An 18,193-nucleotide genomic window follows, 5' to 3' on the forward strand; every position below is an offset into this window, starting at 1 on the left:
CCTGTACTCTACCAGAGAAGTTTCTACAGCCATTTTGGGGGGCTGAAGAAAGAACAGCATTGAATTATTACTTTTTTAACCTCTAAAAATCTTCCCCATGATGTCAAAAGCAAAGAGAAGATAAGGATATCACAGTTATTTAAAAGTCACCCTCCCCAATACTCATGTATTCTGTAGAAAGAAAAATATCCCAAGTTAAATTTTTTCTGTTCTATTAACTTCTCTAAGAGACCTTGTCTTTTTTCAGCAAATGAGTGCTAGAATAAAAGGAATTCTCTCACACAGAGGAAAAAAAATAAGAGCTAAAGGTTATAAGAGAGAGAAAAAGTATAACTAGGCACTGCAATATTGATACCTGTAAAAGATCATGTTCTCTTCCCTTTCACGCTGGTGTGCATCCAAATTAATGCTGCAAGAGAATATGGGTTTACAGAGTGTGATGTAGATCAACACTTGACCTGAGTCTGTGCAATGCTTTTCAACTGTAAGACAGAAAATGTGATGTGGTTGAAGGCTGGGCTTTAGTAATATTTGTGGCGCTGCCTGCTGGTATGGTCACTGCATGTCTTGCTTTGGGAGTTCAGTGAGACACGGTGTGAAATTTTAAAGCCTGAAATTCAGGTTGAAATCCAAACAGTTCTTACTTGTGCAGTTCTGCATATCTTACCTTCGTGTATCAGCTTCCCAATGAGTTTAGTGGACTTTTTCCTTTTAAGAGGAGCAGGAGTCCCTGCAAGGGGCATTCCCACAAAGAGTTCTCTGCTTTGCTCTAAACACACAAGGAAATGGAGAATGAAACACTGGAAAGGTATTTCTTGCCTTTCTTTTAGTTGCCATCTACAGGAAAAAGATACACAGCCTTCCTTTCACACACAGATTCTTTTCTATCCCTTCCACATGATGGAGCTAGGGAATGGTATCCTCCCATACAGAATATCATTGGCAGGTTGTTGTGGTGTTCTCTGGAGACTTAGCATTATGACACAAATTATGGTAGCAGATCGCAGCAGAAGCATTGCCAAGGTGCCATATAGCATTGTCATCCAAAAGGTGCATTTTAATTGCAACGTGGCAGTCTCCCAGAATCCAGGTGATCCATCGGGGTACTCTGTTACCATTTTGTGCTGCAGTAACAGACTGTCGCTTTGAAGTACAATGTTGCAATACCACGCAGTTATCAGTAGATGATAATATATATATTTGTATAAAGATTTCATATCTGTCCATGGGTTATTGGGAGCGCTTTGAATAACGTGCAAGTGCAGTTTGGATATTTAAAGAGTCCTATTAGACTTAGAATAGGTATTCAGGAAGCCCCTAAACTGGAAGTTTGGAACAGAAAAAAAGGAAAGAAACCAAAATTCTGAGTACTTCTGTCTTTTATGACTGCTACTCTTTTGTTACAGAAAGGCTAGAGGAAGAAAGCACAGGAAAACTTGATAAAGGAAAAGTTGTTAACCCAATTTGTTTGAAGTCACTTGCACCTGTATCTTACGGATCTTACCCCATATCATTTTGAAGGGGTAAAGAGGAGAAGAGGCAGACTTTTTTCTGGTACAATGTTCCCCATCCCTAGATGGGATGAGAGATCTGTCTGCAAAGTCAGGGAAAATCAGGAGAAATCTCAGCAATTCCATTTCAGGCAGGTCCTCAGAGTGCTTCTTTAGGGTTATCACACGTAATTTAAGTAGGACAAATGTCTTGCCTTCGTTTCAGCACTGTCCATGCCCAAACACCAGCATATAAGGGACATTACCTAATGTATATTACCTAATACAAGGTAATACAATACCAAAAAAATGAGCGAAGACCCATTGGCTTCAGCAACAGCAATAACTAACCACCTCTGCCATTGTGATTCTTTGTACTCTAGTTGCTTAAAATTTCAGAACTGAAAACATTGAACTGTGAGTTGCCTTTTAAAACTACCAAGCAAACAGCTGGAACTAGGAGTTTGTACACTGCCCTTGTTGTGATTAAGGCATTTTTATCTCCTGTGTATTCTGCAGTCATTCCACCATTGCTTCTTTTGCAACATGATTTTCATGTGATGTGTTGGTGATAACCGCTAAAGGAAGCCCAGCCACAGCAGAACAGCTCCAATCACATTGGCAGATATTCCCTTGGATTAGTTTTTCTTTCAGATTTGCAAGCTTTTCCTTGTACTGAGATGCTGCCTATGCAGTTCACGTCATAAACGAGCCCATCCTGGGGTATTCCCAAAGCAAGCGTGAGCAGGTGCAGCCCTAAAGCACGCGCTGCACATTCTTCTCAAGCAGCCAGACATCTGCTTGGCTATATAAAAGAATCAGGCCCTGCTTGACAGGAAAGCGGCAATGCTGCCAGGAGACAGCAGGGGTGGGAGGTTACAGTCCATCTGATGGGTCCTAGGACTGGCAAAACAGAGGGAAATCATCTGTATGTCCCCAACATGGACTCCCTGGGACAAGGCAGAAATGGCTGGCCCTGGCATGGATCTGTGCTCCCCTAACACACCCATTCCCAAGGAGCAGTGAGGACAAGTCCATCCCATTCTGCTATCCTTTACTGATCCAGCACGGCTGAGGAGTGAGAAACCTGCTGCATGCAATTGGTCTAGCATAAGGAAAGGGCAGCAGTCTCTCTCTATGGACAAAGTCCAGAGCTACACTGGTACTGCTGCTCTTTCAGCCCTCCCACCAGAGGGAGGCTGCTGGAGCCTCAGTCCCCGTCCTCCCCACTATCCCATACATAAAATCAGGGCCACAATTATCCTTTTCTCCTTGAGCTCTATCCCTTAGTCCAATTCCTCTGTCATTTTCTGCACTGGCCTCTGCAGAAGTCATTTCCTCATTTTGGCTGCAAACCAAATCACTCTTTACCCTCTCCAGCACCTGCTCTACACTATTTTGCTGCCCAGTTAACTCACCTCAGGTTTGCAGTGCCAGGCTTGGACCAGCTCACGTGTCTGTCCCAGAGCTCGGCAATGAGCTGCTTCCTCCCAGCCCGTCCCTGGGTGCTGCTGGGGAGGCTTGTCCAGCAGTCCCTCTGTCCCAGGTTGCCTGGGTGCAGGCAAGCTCTGCCCAGCACAAAGTGCTGATGCGAAGTGCTGTGAATTTGACTCCTGAGGGCTGCTCGCACAGGCATCCTGCAGTTATTAATAGCCAATGGCCCAGAGGACAGAGTCTCAGATAGCACCACTGCCATCCCTGAGGAGAGGGGAAAGCAAAAGGTTGCTCCTCAGGTCTCCTGCAGTCACTGTCTCAGTGCACGGAAGACCGGGCTCTCTGTAGGTGCTTCACTTCTTCCTCCTCTCTGTTCAAATCAATATGCTGCTCCCCTTCCTCCTCCTATTGCTTTTTAATGCAATTCATAAAACCTTCTCAATATCCTGTTTGTCAGTAATGCCTCAAAAGCTATCTTGGGTCTTGCTCTGTTTTACGCCTTCCTTCTGCCCCTTCCTCAATCATTCAGCCAGCCCAGTGTCCTCTAGGCTGTCATACATAATTCCTAAGATGCATCAGTAAATACAGAAGCAAAATAATTGTATGCATGAAACAAGAATTAATAGGAAAACCACAAAGTCTAAAAAGTTATTTACAGAATTCTTGGAAGTAGCTATGTAATGTGTATGGGAAACTGAGCTTAATCAAATAGCAAAGAAAGTAATTTCCTGATTAATGACAGAAATAGGGTTCATTGCCTGCATTTGGTGCAGCTTTGTACATGCAAATGACCCTCCTTGGCTCCTGTTCATTATGAGGTAACTCTCTCTCTTCTCCCCCCTACACAGTTCAATTCTGGTTTTAGGATGAAGGTAACATATCTCATTTCATTGGATTGCTCAAAGATGCACATGTTTTTCATCTTCTGAATAAAGCAGAAATCCTCTAGAGAACATTGTCTTCCTGTTGCACACTGAAAGATTGGATTCCAATTGGATCAAAATCAAGTTGTCCACTGAATAATCCTAGAGTCTAGTGGCGAGGGGGGGGAACCAAAACACAGTTGTGATTGTAGTAGAAAATCATATGCACAGAGGATTGCAGGCAAAGTTGATATAAAGGAACATCAGGAGACAGCCGCTTTCCTTTTTCCATAGATTTTGCTGTTGGCTTTGCGTGCACCAAATGCATATAAAACTTCCTATTGTGATAAGTGTGTTGAAAGCACAAAGTGTTAAGCCCTAGTACTGTTTGGAAGGTCCTGTAGAAGACTGCTATAACATACCTATGGGGGATAATCAGTCTTCATACCCTGCTTGGAGTCAGGGCACATATGGCAATCTCCTGGCCCAAAGTTTCCCATTTTCCTCTTGCTTACATCCATGTAGCCACTGTGAATACTTCACATTGTGCCTACTTCATAGCTCTCATTCTCCCTCATTCATATCCACTGTAACAGCATGACGTAAGCTTTCCGCTATCCAAAAGAGTGCTGCATCCTTCACTGAGCCCAGCTGATACACCAGAGTGATGCCCAGCACGAATCCTGCCCTCACACTCCCATGGTGGTGATTTGGGAGTAAATCCCTGGAGCAATGCCAGTGTAAAACAGGTGCAAGAGATAGCACAATTGAACTGTAAATACGCACTGCTCTGGGCACCATCACAGAGCTTCATGCCTGGTGAAGGCATTTACATCTGCACAGAGCTGGAGGGTGTCAAGTGCTACCATCACAACTGACCATCTGTCCAAACGTCACACCCACTCTGCACAAGTGCACGAGGTCATACAGGAGCAGGTCTCTTAGTGTTGGCCAAGCCCTGCTAACTGTAGGTTGTACAAGGAGGAGTACTTTTTGTCCACATTCTCTCTCTTAGATTGATTTAGCACCATGCTGGGCATTTCGCCAGGGTGCCCAGTGCTTGCTGTGACATGGCAGTCGTGCTCTTTGAGATGCTGCTCTCCTATTCAAGTTCCCTGCGTTCTAAACCCTACTCTTTAAGGGAGACACTGCCTGTCATAAGGTGATGGCATGTGGGGGGACATAGTGAGAACAGACAGAGTGTGCTGCTGTTTATTGTTTAAATCAGCAGCCCTTTGCCTCTCATTTCCAAAAGGCATGAGTTACAGAAGCCTCTTAATTTTAAGAAGCTTCTAGATACATTTTGAGAAAAATTTAGGAAATTATTGTGATTTATATTATTGAGTGAAAAGCTGAGAAATGTAGATTTCATTATATGGCATCTTCTTGCAGTAACTGATGCTAAACTCTATCTCCTCTCTACTTGCTTCCAACAGTTGTTTTCAGAACAATTTATAGCTGCTGTATTATTTCTCCAGTCATCTCCTGTGCCCTCCTGAGCACAAATTATACCTTAGGGAACAGTTTATGCCAGCTGAATATCATGTGGAAACCTGCTGGATTTTGAGATAAATCTTTTGTAGCTCCAAAGGATGATGTAGCAGGGAAGTATGTGCTTGCTCTTCCCTGCCACAAACATGACCTGATGCTTCTCTGCTTCCTCCCACCCCAGGTAACTGCAGGGAGAGAGGAGCTGAGCAGGCTGGAAGTGAGCAGAGCACCCCGTGGCTGGTTAGTAGTTGGAAGTGAGCAAGAAACAGATGTGAGCTCTCTTACAAAACTCAAGAGAGACTAAGAAAAAGCAATAGCAAGGTGAAGAGAAGGCATGTGTAGCATGGTGTGCGAGGTCGTCAATCAAGATATGAGTAGGCATGCCCTGCAATGAGGACCAGGAGCAAGGCACTCACAGCAGTTCAGGGTGAGCCAACTCTAGAGGACAAGAGTCCTCTGTGGATCCCCAGCCTGAAGGGCAAGAGGCAAGCAGGGTTAGGGGCAAGGCCAAGGACTGTGAAGTCCAGCTTCAGGGAGTGATGGGAACTGTAGTCTGATGGGAACAAAGCATTTGTATGCCTAGTCAAGGTCTCCTGTGAGAAGTAGGCTAGGGGCACAAGGAACTGGAAACAAGACAGATAGAGCGGGCATCTGAAGGGAAGTAAGCTGGGAGCAGAGAATATAGGGCAGGAGCTTTATCCAGGACTCAGAAATAGTACCTGGAAGCTGACATGATCAAGTGGGGAGATTTCTTTATTTCCTACATGGTGATGGGTAGTATTTCAGTTCCTAGACCAATCATCAGACTCCTGAGAAACCCTTGTAGCAAAATCCAAGATTTAGACCAGTCTCTTAGCCAGGTTTTTGAGTGCTGTTATCTCTGTGTCTGTCATCAGCCTCAGATTCTGAAGAGACCTTGGCCACCTCCATTTTGAAAGATGATCCATAATGCTTATTCAGCGCTCTGTGAAGTCCTGTTCTGTCCTTGAAATCCTGATCCTCCAGAGGTTGTTTTCATCTTCATGTACATACAGCAGGTGAGACATGGGACCTAAGAGTACATCTGGAGTGTGCTGCACAGAGCCTGAGCCTTGAGCCTAGAAGGAATGTGAGAGTGCTGATCCTATTAGTATAGCACCAGGATTTATAGGGTGATTTGGATAAAGCAGTCTTGTGTCTGACACTTATGCACCAAGACACATCTTTAACTAAGATTCTTACCTCCCAGTCTACCTTCAAATAACATCTTCATTTTCAGTTACCAGACTGAGAACTAAATCCTGCCCCTTTCTCCTCTCTAGACACAGTTTCTTCTGAGAGACAGGAATGTCTAGTTCACTAGTCTAGAAATGTCAATTGTGGGTCTAGCAGAAAATCACTTGTGTCCTGCCACAGTGCTGGGTTCAGCAGCTTGTTGGCTTTTTGCACTGGGAATATTGCAGCAATCTCCTATCTCTGCCATAAGCAATGCAATAAATTCAGCATAGAGAAGAAGGTATCTGTTTTCTTACTGTTGTCTTACCCACTCATGCTACTCAATGCTAAGGGCTTTAAATCACTACAAGCCTTGCTTGATGAGCTAGTGTACTTTTCATGGGGGTGAGGTGGGGGACTTACCTGGAGTGTGGTGGCTAAATTCAATCTTTGCTTAAGTACACGGAATTTCTGTTTATGCCAGTGAGGTAGTACATGTGCTGCCTGTAGGCCATTTTAGCACTTCAGGGAGGTGTTTTTAATCATACAAGAAACTGTGTATCTCACTGTGACCACCTCCCTCTTTCCAAATATACCCTTTGCTTAAGTGGCCTTAGGAACAGCCTGAAGAAAGCTTTACCTTCTTTGACATGTTTCTTCAAAACTAATTCATTTTTGCTCTGCATTCTTGTGCATCTAATTTCAAATGGCCTAACTTCAAGTCATTGATGTCTACAACATCATTTCAAGAGCAGTGCATGAGATCTCCCTCATTACACTGTGCTATACGGACATAAGCATAGTTCAGACAGTGGTCATCAGCAGGGCTGTCTCTTGAGCACATTTTGATCACATCTAAATCAGGCAAACAGCGTTAGTCTTCACCATTTTAATTTTCCAAAGACAGAGAATTAAACCCTTTCCTTGATCCCCTTTTTCCCTGCTTCCCAGGACTGATCTGTGCTGAAGGTACTCATAAACAGCAGATTTCAACATGATTCAGTCTGTTCTGAAAAAAAAGTTGCACAATTCTTGACTTAGCACTTTTTGTTCTCAGTTGGTTTTTTATTATTATTTTCAAATAAATACAATATTTTTTGTTTTAAAATATATAATATATGCTTAATCTCTTCCACTTTTACAAAGACATCAGGAAGACTTGTCAGCACTTTGTAGCACCAAAATAGGAGAAACAGTTAATGCCAGGCTCCCTGTTGCCATTAAGTGAGCTTAATGCACAATGAGATGTAGGTCTGGGGCAAAAATGTGTAGGATTTGATCACAGAACTGGAGTGTGTGTTGAAATAGCTGGCGTGCCCATGGTGTGTTACTTGCTGGGCTGCCTGTTTGCCTGCATGATCTACATGCTACCACCCAGGAATCCCCCCCAAGCTGCAGCAAGCCCTTCACTGCCAAAAATCCCTGGTATGAGGATGACCTTCTCCTCTGGTGTGTGGGACTGAGCAACACGATATGTAAACGTCAAAAGAGGATAGATTAGGAAGAAAGGATTTCCTAAGATTTTAAACCCTCCAGACTTAACACCACATCAGGAGAAAGCCAAAACCCTAGGTAACTCAAAGAAGAACAGTGGCAACACCTAGTGGCCGTTGAAGCTATAGGTCTGTACTGCCGGGGAATACCCTTTATCTTTCCTACATACCGCATACTTGCCCTGCTGTGCTCTTTGCTGAACATTCTCCTTCCATCGGGTGTGATTGTTTGGGAGTAGATATCCCCACTAGGCATCTTACTATTTCCTGGTTTTAAAACTTGTGTCTGAGGTGCATCCTGAAGGCCAAGTTCATCCCTAGCCTGCTGCATAGCTGCTTAGTAATCCTTTGGCTTGGCAGGCTTTTGTTCCATCTTTCAGAGTCTGTTTGTCTGGCTCCTTCTGACATGATCTGCTGTGAGAGGAAATGACTCTCACTTGAGAAGGTTGTAGAGGTTAATTGGGAATTTAATCAGAGCCCTGGATACAGCAACCGTCCTGCAATGTGTCAAACCATCTGGAGTCGTAATCCTACTATGTCAGCTTTATTAAGCAAAACAAGATGCAGTCCTAATCTGCAGCCTGTGCATCTGTAGACTTATTTCTTTGTGAGCTGTGCTTCTGGTTGGACAGAAGCTCAGGTCTGGCATCAGCAAACATTGCTGCCCCTTCTTGAATTTCCTGTCAGCAAGTCAATCAGAAATATGCTGGATAATTCCAAGATTCACCTCCAGACCACTGCATAAGAAACATCTCCTTGCAATTAATCTGAAAAACATCCTCAAAATTATACCTGGACAAATGTCCAGAGCCTGCAGTCTAATCCAGCAGCTGATTCCAGCTTCTTCTGCAGTGCTCAGGAATTGCTGTCTGTGAGATGCATCTGGAAAAGGCAACCTCCTGCCGCTTGTCCTAAACTGAACACAATAAACCTCTCGGGAACCAGAAACTGAGTAGACATTAATATGAATTGAGTTAAGGTTAGCACTAGGATTAGACTTGGAGCCTGAGGATATAGTGGGATATCTTTGATTTTCTGGCTGATTTTGTTTTTCTGATCTTTTGGTTTAGTGTTAAGTTGTATTGTTCAATGTGAGTTTATAATTGGATGGAACGGAGCTGGTAAACTTCCATTGATATCAGATTTACAAGCAGGTAGGTTAGAGCAGGCTGAGGGGCAGTGATGGGGCAGCCAGCTCGGGCTGGGCCATGAATTTTTTCACCCTGTCAATGAGTGTTTTATAGACTGTAGTACCAAAGTTTTGGATCTCACTTAAGTTTTTGCTTGCATGGGGCTTTTTTAATGTATAGGGGCTTTAAGTCCAACTTAGGTGTCTTTATCCTTGAGATATCCCATCCTTTTTTGGACTCCTTATATTCTCTTGGCCTTAGGAGTTTGATGGTAGTGCTAACTACATGTGCTGTACACGTAGCATTTCCTTCTAGGTGCCTAGCAAAGAAAGTGAAAAATTACCACCTGTAAAGTGCATATCACAAGTTTATTTTTCTGCACAAACAAATAGAAAGTGATTTTAAATTGGAAAAAAAAAAAAAGGACAAAACAGAAAAGGAAAAATAGGATTTCCATAAACAAAGATGCCAGCTCTGGTCTTCTAGGGTCACATTTTGCACCAGACAGAGCACTACTGCAGGGCTCCCATTTTCAGAGAACTGAGGGTCTCTTCTAGGATCTAGATGGGTCTGGTAGGAGGTGCAGGATATTACAGCAGAAAGGGAGCATATTCTTTAAGAGGGACAATCTTGTCATGCACTGTGCTCGTGTCCGGTGATCAGTGACTCCTCATCACACACAGTCTCTTCTGAGATTCTTCCTCTCAGCTGCTGCAGGATCTTATCTCTGGTAAGTGTTCCCATAAATTCAGAGGGAAAGGACTATTAGTTCTGAAGCAAAGATAAAACCCCAGAACTGCCATAGCTGCAGTGTGTAACCTGCAGCATGCTAGAGAGGAGGGATGATAGACAGTTTTAAGTCAGAGCCCATGCAGACATCTTCAAAGGGGACACTGAGGTTTGGCCTACCACTGCAGCTTATAACTTAGCAGGTGGGACATATAACTTGTCAAACAACTGGTTTTGTCTGTGCTTGTTCAACAGCTGAGGAATTAGACATTTGGAGAGGCTCAAAACAAGCTTATATGGTTCAAAAGTATTCCTTGTAATATCCCCTGTGACCTTTCTAACAGGCCAGCCCCAGTATTTTCAAGAGCAGACACTATCAGAGCTGCTTAAAGCCAGTAGTAGTTCAGGTTTCTTCCTTACAACTTAACAGATGCATCTCAGTATTAGTTCTCATCTCATCCTACTTGCAGCTACACGCCTTCTTTGGGACACACCACAAGCAGTGTAGGCCTCACCTGCAACACCTTCTGCTTCTGCAGATCAAGTCCTGTGTCAGCATCAGATCCAGAAAAGTTTGTAAAGGGCTGAGATCCATTACACTACTTTGGTTTTGCTTCTAAACATAGCTTTGAACCAAGGATGTAAGTAAAATGCAGGATTCCCAGCCTTCCGGTTCTTCCCCTTCCACTTATGTTTAATATTCATTCTCCAATCAAACCTAACTTTTTTTATCTCCTGCCCATTACATTATCAGAAATGATGGGGCAAGTGCAGTTATTCCACTCACTTGGGTCATGACATCTAACATTGAGCAGTGTTTGGCCATCACTCCTTGGCAGGTATCATTGTCTCCCAGAAATCTGGAGTAGGATCACTGGAATACTAACCACATGCAATCTCCCTTACATACTAAGCCAGACCTCTCTATTTTTCCAGTGGCAAAATGAATTTCCTGAGACACTCAGGCCCTGAGAGCAGTTAACTTTAGGGGCCTGAGGGAAAGGGACACTGGAGTAAGATTCAGACTTTCTGAGGTTACTTCTTCACTGCAAAATTATCCTGAGCACCCTTTCTCTGGTCCACGCAACCCCTCTCTACACCTGAGTTCAGTAGTGCTTTCAGCCTGGGCTAGCTTGTCTGTCTAAAGCTAGTGGCTTAAACCACTAGCTAGTGACAGACAACACTCCACAGGGAGATGAGAGACAAAGCTTTTGGAGTACTGCTAGTCCTTGAGTTCCTTCCCACAGCTTTCCTAGATAAAATCGAAGACTCCTCCTCCCATGTTTGGGAAGAATCACAGATATTTAGTTTACTATAGCACACAGGATGTTTTTTCCAGAAATGCTGGCAATGCAATGCAGCACAGGATGAGTGAGAAAGCAATATCCAAGGTAAGTTTTGTAGCATGGCTGCTCCCCTTCACTGGAGCTAAGTGGATTCTGGTGATCTGAATTAACTCCGTGGTGAGGATTTCTCCTGAGATATCCTCTCTGGGGCTTTCCAGGGACACAGACAATCTCCTCAACAATTCAGGTTGACTGTTCCTATGTCATACAACCAGGCACAGTACCTATTCTGACTCAGCCACACCTTTGTCCATTAACTCAAGGTGTTCCCAAAGGTTTTCGGACAGTCCTCTTCTATGGCTGATAGTGTGCCAAGTGCAAGTGCTGTCCTCCTCTCTCCCCAGCATGTCATCCTATGTTTCAAGGCCCCCAGGAATGTGCACTGCAAACACAGGCCTGCAGAACAAGTCCAGCCAAGAGTGAAGGATTCAAAGGCAGGATTGTGTATTCTCCTTTTCTCTCATTCTCTCCCTCCCAAGCTTGTCCAGGATTAGAGCTGCTAGCTAGGTTCTTCAGCCTTCTTTTTCTTCATGGGAGAGCACATATGAAAAGTCTCAAGGTGCTCACACAGAAGGACTTTAGAGCCTCCAAGTATAGACCCAGCTTTCATGAAAAGAGCTACACATCATAAGCTCCTGCTGTGCAGAGGAAGGTTGGCTTGGGCTTAGTGTGAAACCACACTAGCTGCACTGCCTACAGACTGCATCAGCCCCACTTGCACTCCTTTTTTTCTCCCCAGAACCTACAGTTTTGTATATCCAAAGTTTGTGCACAGTCCAGTCAGAGAACAGCTACTGCTTGAAGGAGAGGACTGAGTCTAATGCGATGGAGACCTGTCTCTAGCGGGGCTATGAGACCCTCATTCTGCCTCCCATACGTGTTCCTAAGGGTTTAGCAAAAGGCTGGCCAGCCCTGACCCAGGAAGAGGTGGCAAGCCCATTCCTTGCAACTGGGGCATCTGCTGTGTTTAGAGCCAGTGCTTTAGGAGCAATGCTTTCTTGGTGTACCTGTGGGATCACGCTGTAAAAGTGGTTGGTGGAAAAGGAGGAACACAAAAAGAAAGTAAATGGCAGGGGTGTGTGTAAACCAGAGTACAGATGGCATGCACATACACATGCACAGTCCCTATTAATATGCTGAATTCTTCTTTGGGAAACGGAATGCTTTCTTCTTGTATGTCTTTAATGTAGAGATTAAGTTGGAGAATAGCCTGGGACATTCAAGGAATAACCATTACTCTTTCCCCAGTATCGCCAGCAAACTGAGCTCTGTATGTATGTGTGAGTGCAGATCTTCTGGGATTCTCAGAGCACTTCAGTTTTTACCAAATAGACCCCAAGGATATCTAAATCATTTAGTATGACGTTTTACTTGTGACTTTCTGTTTTCCTGACCTCCACTTCCATACCGAGAATGTCTGCAAAGGGCCTCTCTTTTCCATCCCATCACAAAGTTTTCAGCAGGTATTATGTCATGACCCATTTCTAATCTAGCCACACTTCCATCCTAAACTAAACAAATATATCATATGCAAATGCATTTTCAATCCTGCCTCCTTTTAAAGTCAACTGTACCTTCTCCCGTGCAATCTACCTTTGTACTTACAGCATCCATATCCTGTTCCAGTGGGACTAATGCTGCAGAGCCTTTCTTTGTGCCAACCAGCCAATGCCTGAGCTTAGCTTTGATTTTGCGTATCCTCAAAAATTGATACTTCCTTTTGCAGTTTCCACAGCTGGTGATAGCCCCACCAAGTCCACGCAAAGGCCCTCTTTGGCAAACTGCTTTCAGACCTAAGTCATATTTTTTACCAGCTGGGGTGACTCTCCCTTTCACCACCAGCCCTGGTGACTGGAGGAACCGGCACACATGGCCACTCTTCTGCACAGGGCACACTGCCCACATGTGTGTGGGCAAACACCACTGCTCTGCTCTCTTGCCTTTCTTCCTGTGCCCTTCCAGAGGGAAGTCTGGGAGAAATGTCTAAGGTGAAGCCCCACTTTTACTTTCACTTCCTGCTGAGTGTTGCTGTGTCCTTGTGTGTGTGCACACACAGGTGAGTGTGTACAGACTGACAGCTCAGAGAGGAACAGTCTAACAGGAAAGCTAGGACTTCTGTTCTGTAATCCCACATCTCACCCTTTTTTCTGGAAAAGCTCTTGCCCCCCTGTTTCCCTCCAGGGGTGACTCCAAAGCCCTTGGGCAAGGAAAAGCCTCCTATGTGTCCTCATGGGATACAACCCCTGCCATTCACCCCCTTCAGAGGTGGGTTTTGCTGCTGTGTACAAGTTCCCAGTCTCTGTGTACCACACACGTGCCCTTTCTCCACATTCTTCCTCCTACTATAGCCACAGCCAGTAAGCCTTTCCATGAAGTTTCCCCTCTGAGACCAAGGGGAGGCTGGGGGAGAGGGTGGTGCAGAAGGGGAGAAATTTGGTTGGGTTTCTTTTCTTGATTTTGTGTCACTCGTCCCAATGTACTGAGCTCACATGAAAGACAAAACAAGCACTATCTCTGCGGGGCCACAGATGGGATGGGAGGGGTACCTGCCTCAGTGGTGGCCAAAACTTGGCCTCCACACATTGGCCTGCATCCCTGTTCTTGCTGCTGAGAATTTGGGCCTGGCCACTTGAAACCGAGAGGCAGAGGCTGGATTTGGAGAAGGCCCCTCGCCCACCTGACCAGGCACTGGGGAGCTCTGATATGGTTTTGGGGACTGGCTGAGCTCCACCTTGAAGGGTGCAGGTGTAGCAGGGGCAGAAGAGGCCATTTCTGTTCTCCACAATGGCTCATCCAGCGTGGTGGCTGAGCGGGGCATAAGCACAGTGGGTGCCAGGCTGCTTGAGGCTGGCATGGGAGCCGGAGTGGAGAAGCGACGAATCTCCTGGGTCTTGGCTGTTTTCACGGGCACCTGCTTGGCTGCCATGAAGGATGAGCTAGCCTGTGGGGCTGGCTGACCAGAATTCTGAGTGCTGGGGCTTGGAGGATCCCCGAAACAGAACATGGCTGACTTTAACTGATAGGGCTGGTGACGCATTATATCAATGACCTTGATCCCTGATTTCTGACCAGGTGCCTTTTTCACTTTGCTCTCTGCTTTGCTAGCCTGAGATTTGCTGGCTGCCAGGGGATAGAAAGGGGAATGCATTGGGTTGTAAGCTATTGGAGGGGGAGCCCGGATGTTGGGTGAATATTTCCAGGATGAGGGTAGAGAAGGGGAAGGAGAGGGGGTCCTGGGCTTGGACTCTGGCTTCGGTGTTGTCTCCACCACAAACTTGTCCATGCGGCTCTGGCGTTTGGCAAAGAGCTCTGCCCCCTTGCCTTTAAGCTGAGGCATGTCCTGGGCCCCATTTACCAGTCCAGCATCTGGCTTAGGAGCCACTGGAGGTGGGGTCTTGAACTTACGGCCCGAGGATTGCATGAAGTTGCAGGCCTCAGCACCCAGGCTGAGGAAATCTTCCTCAGGCCCAGACTCGAAGCCTGCCCCAGGGTGGTCACCTTTCGGCTTCTCATCCAGGTTCTGCACCAGAGACAGGAGCTCAGGATTGGGTGAATTCTTCTTCTTCTCCTCAATCTTACTGAACATGGGTTTCTTGTTGCCCCGCCGGCGAGCCTCCTGCAGGATGCCTGTGCGGGGAGCTGGCACAGCAATCCTCTGCTCCCTGGAGGTTAAGGGCTCCGAAGGAGGTCGTGGCATTGCTGGAGTGATGGCAGGAGAAGGCTGCTTTGGCACAGGGGAACTGCTTCTCATGTGCTGTGATGGTGCTGGACTAATATACAAGGAAGAAGAGGCTGTTCCATGGACTTGCGGCTGGGATGCTGCAGAGGCCACATCCCCTCCTGGCTTTGAGGGAGTTGACAGGAAGATAGAAGTGGTGGATGTCCGGGCAGTGTTGGCAGGAGGCTTAGTTTCTGGAGAACTTCCTCCTTTTGGCTGTGGCTCCAGCGGTGATGTTGGCCTTCCTGGTGCAGGGATATACAGAGACGTGGAGGAGCTGACTGCACCACGGTGTGTTGGCACTGCTGCATTGGCAGGAGCCGGAAATGAGAAAGGGGGAACCACTGTGCTTTGCGCACTCAGATTTTCACTGGGTTTTTTGGGTGCCGATGGCCTGAAGATGACAGAGGACGTTGCTGGGCGTTGGCCAGAAAAGCCAGGAGTAAAGGGCCGTGCAGACCTGTTGAACATGCTTGTTGAGCTTGCAGAGAAAGGATCGGGGGTGCTTGGGGGAGGTGGGAAGAAAGTGGGGCTAGGAGCAGCCTGGATCTGAGCAGGGAGGGTGGCTGGCTGCTTGCTGGGCACTTGCACACTTTCCAGGTGGATGCTGAGGGGCATGCTGTCTGCCTTCTCCTCTGGCACAGGCATATCTCCGTTCACTGTGCCCTGCTTTGGCTGGGCAGCTGGGGTGAGCTGAGGGTTCTTCTGCACTGGAGCTTTCTCGACTGTGTACTTCCCAGCCCTTTCCCTCTGCTGCTCAAACAATCGTGCTCCTTTACCTGAGGCCTCACTCAAACCTTTTTGCTTTCCTTCCTTCTGTTCAGTGTCAGACTTGGACTTCTCAATGTCTAGGTAAGTGTCCCAGTCTGAGTGGTTAGTCAGGCTTCGGGCATCAGAGAAACCTTCCTCATCAAATTCAGACTCACTGGTTGGAAAAACTCCGTCTTCCTCCTCGTAGGAGCGGTCTTCGTCGACACTCCCAAAGCTTACCAATGTATACTTCTTAGCCCTCTGCCTGCGCTTCTTAAACATCAGCACCCCCTTGGAGTGGGGGTTGGGTGCATCTGTCAGCAGGGATGCAATGGTTCTGCACTTGGTTTTGGCTTCTTTCACGTTCTTCTCCTGGATGCTCTCGTGGCGGTGGAGCTCTGAAAGAGATAGAAAGAGGAAATCTCAGCTCAGCAAAAGGCTGGGTGGGCAAAGATGGGCAGTGATATGGCTATAGGTGTTCTAGTGCCCATAGGAGGAAATCCTCACCCTTCTTTTTCTTTCCTACTTTTGTTGATGAGAGTGTCTTTAGGAACTGTTGATAGAAACCCAGGAGCAGTTATCTCTTTCCCTGAAAACACAATACAAGTAAATGCAGGTGTGGGGAGGGAACTCCTCCCACTGGGAGGAAATCCCCTGGGATTACCTATTTCTGAAGCAGGTGGCTAAGAGTTCCAGGCAATTTTTACAGTGCCTGGGAATTTTTACCATTTACTTATCACCCTGAAGGTGGAGCCCTGCTTTCTGTAGACCTTCCTCTTACCATATAGAGGAATCCCAGGAACAAGTAATCTCTCTGGCCCTGAGAGTTCAGGAAGCAGCCACTGCTACTGTTAGAACCATGTATGTGTGCAAGAGGAGACGTGCTCTGCAGGCACAGACAGGCTTCTTCTGATCTGAGCCCTGCAATGCCAGCTACAGTCAGTGTTGTTCAGCAGCCTTGCGTGTAGGGGCTGTTGGCTGCTCTGCAGCAGCCCTGCCACCACAGGAGGCAAAAGACGCATGCTTTCACCCTTGCTGGAGTCCCTTCCCTGTGCCCCATGCCCAGCAAGGAAGGCAAGTATTTGTTCCTGACCAAAAATCCTAGACCCACACAACTGATCAGCCAGGCCAGAAGGAATCCACTTAGACAGGCTTGCTTAGACAACACCACTTTGGACACTGGCATAAAAGTGTGGGATAATCATTTTCCACCTGCTCTGCCAGCCCAGTGGTCAGTAAAGCCCCAGGGAGGAATGCTGTGTTCTCTGTCTTTGTGTGCAGGGAAAACAGGCAGTGAACAAGATTCAATAGTAAAACCAAACTCGGCTGCCCTAAGGAAAGTATGGACTTGCCTTGAATCAGTGCTGAAGTGACAGAAATGAGCACTAACCTTGCACAGAAAAAAGCCCCACGTACCTTAGACTAATTTCAGTTTTCTTTCATTTCACCCTTTTCCTTACTCCTATTGTCTTTTTCCCAGCATGATAGTGCTGATGAAACAACCATCCACTGTCTAATGATTTGTCAAAAAAAATGTGTAACACCTTGTCTGGCCCTGCATTCTCAAGAAAGAGGTAAAAAATTATGCTCTGCAGGAGAGGGAGAGGACAGGAGGGGAGAGATGCAGGCAGTGCTGGGGGATGGTGTAAGCTCAAGAGATGATGGAAGCTGCTCAGTCCTCTCAGGATCTCGCTTCTGACCATTTTTCACAAAGGGTTCATTCAATGGGAACGTGCTAATGTGGCAAAGTCATCTGCAGTGGGGGACAGGGAGCTTAGCTAAGAAGTTTACTAGTTTCCCCGAGGGCTGTAAATGTCTCCCAAAACCTGGCTAGGCTGCACAATTGTGGCAAGTGTCATCATTCCATACTGTATCAGTAAGCACGGCAGAAAGAGCCTCTCCCACCCCATGCTGAAAATAAGCTGTTGATTTGCAGAGCAGTCATCCTTCCAGAAAGCACTCAAAATTTGCAGACACTCCATAGCACATGCTGCTGCTTTGGGATTTCAGCAAGAGGACTTCTGTAGTTTGAGATCACCTCATTTGGATGCACAGTCCATTCCTCCCCTCAGCACCCAGAAAACTCGAAACAGCAAAATCAATGCTGAAAAAATGGCTCACTATTTGTACTTGCATTTGCAAAGTGAAGGCTCTCTGTGAAACTTTCCTGGCAGAGTGATTCCACCCTGCTGAACCAAGATTGAAGTAGTATCCAGGTTTTTGTGTTTTAGTGCTCTTCAGGGCAGTCGTAGACTTGCCCTCAAAGACCTACTCTCCATGATGGAAACAAGCCACAGTCCCTGAAGGTCTCTGCACTCCATTTACAAATCTGCACAATGGAGGAAATAAGGGAGGTTGCTACAAGCATCGCTGCTTACAAGCTACGAAGCCTCACCTTGTGTTATTTTGTTTGTAAATTCACAGGGAGAAAGAGCAGCACCACAGAATCTTAGTCAAGTGCAGAATATGTAAATTCTGGCCCCGGATGACTTGCGGGCAGATTTCTGGCATCAGGGACTAACAGCAAGGGAGCTACACCATCTAAAGGGAGGGTC

General features: G+C 46.2%; 1 protein-coding gene across 1 annotated transcript in view; it reads right to left on the reverse strand.

Annotated features, from left to right (window-relative positions):
- Positions 1–13,721: 13,721 nt before the first annotated feature.
- The window catches only part of SYNPO2L (synaptopodin 2 like), a 34,688-nt gene continuing 30,216 nt past the window's right edge, over positions 13,722–18,193 (reverse strand). Inside the window, exon 4 of the mRNA XM_050338347.1 lies at positions 13,722–16,036. Coding sequence (XP_050194304.1) covers positions 13,722–16,036 — 2,315 coding nt within the window. The remainder of the gene's footprint in view (positions 16,037–18,193) is intronic.

This window comes from Myiozetetes cayanensis, unplaced genomic scaffold (assembly GCF_022539395.1).
Source record: "Myiozetetes cayanensis isolate MyiCay16 unplaced genomic scaffold, myiCay2020 scf10, whole genome shotgun sequence".
Taxonomy (NCBI): Eukaryota; Metazoa; Chordata; class Aves; order Passeriformes; family Tyrannidae; genus Myiozetetes; species Myiozetetes cayanensis.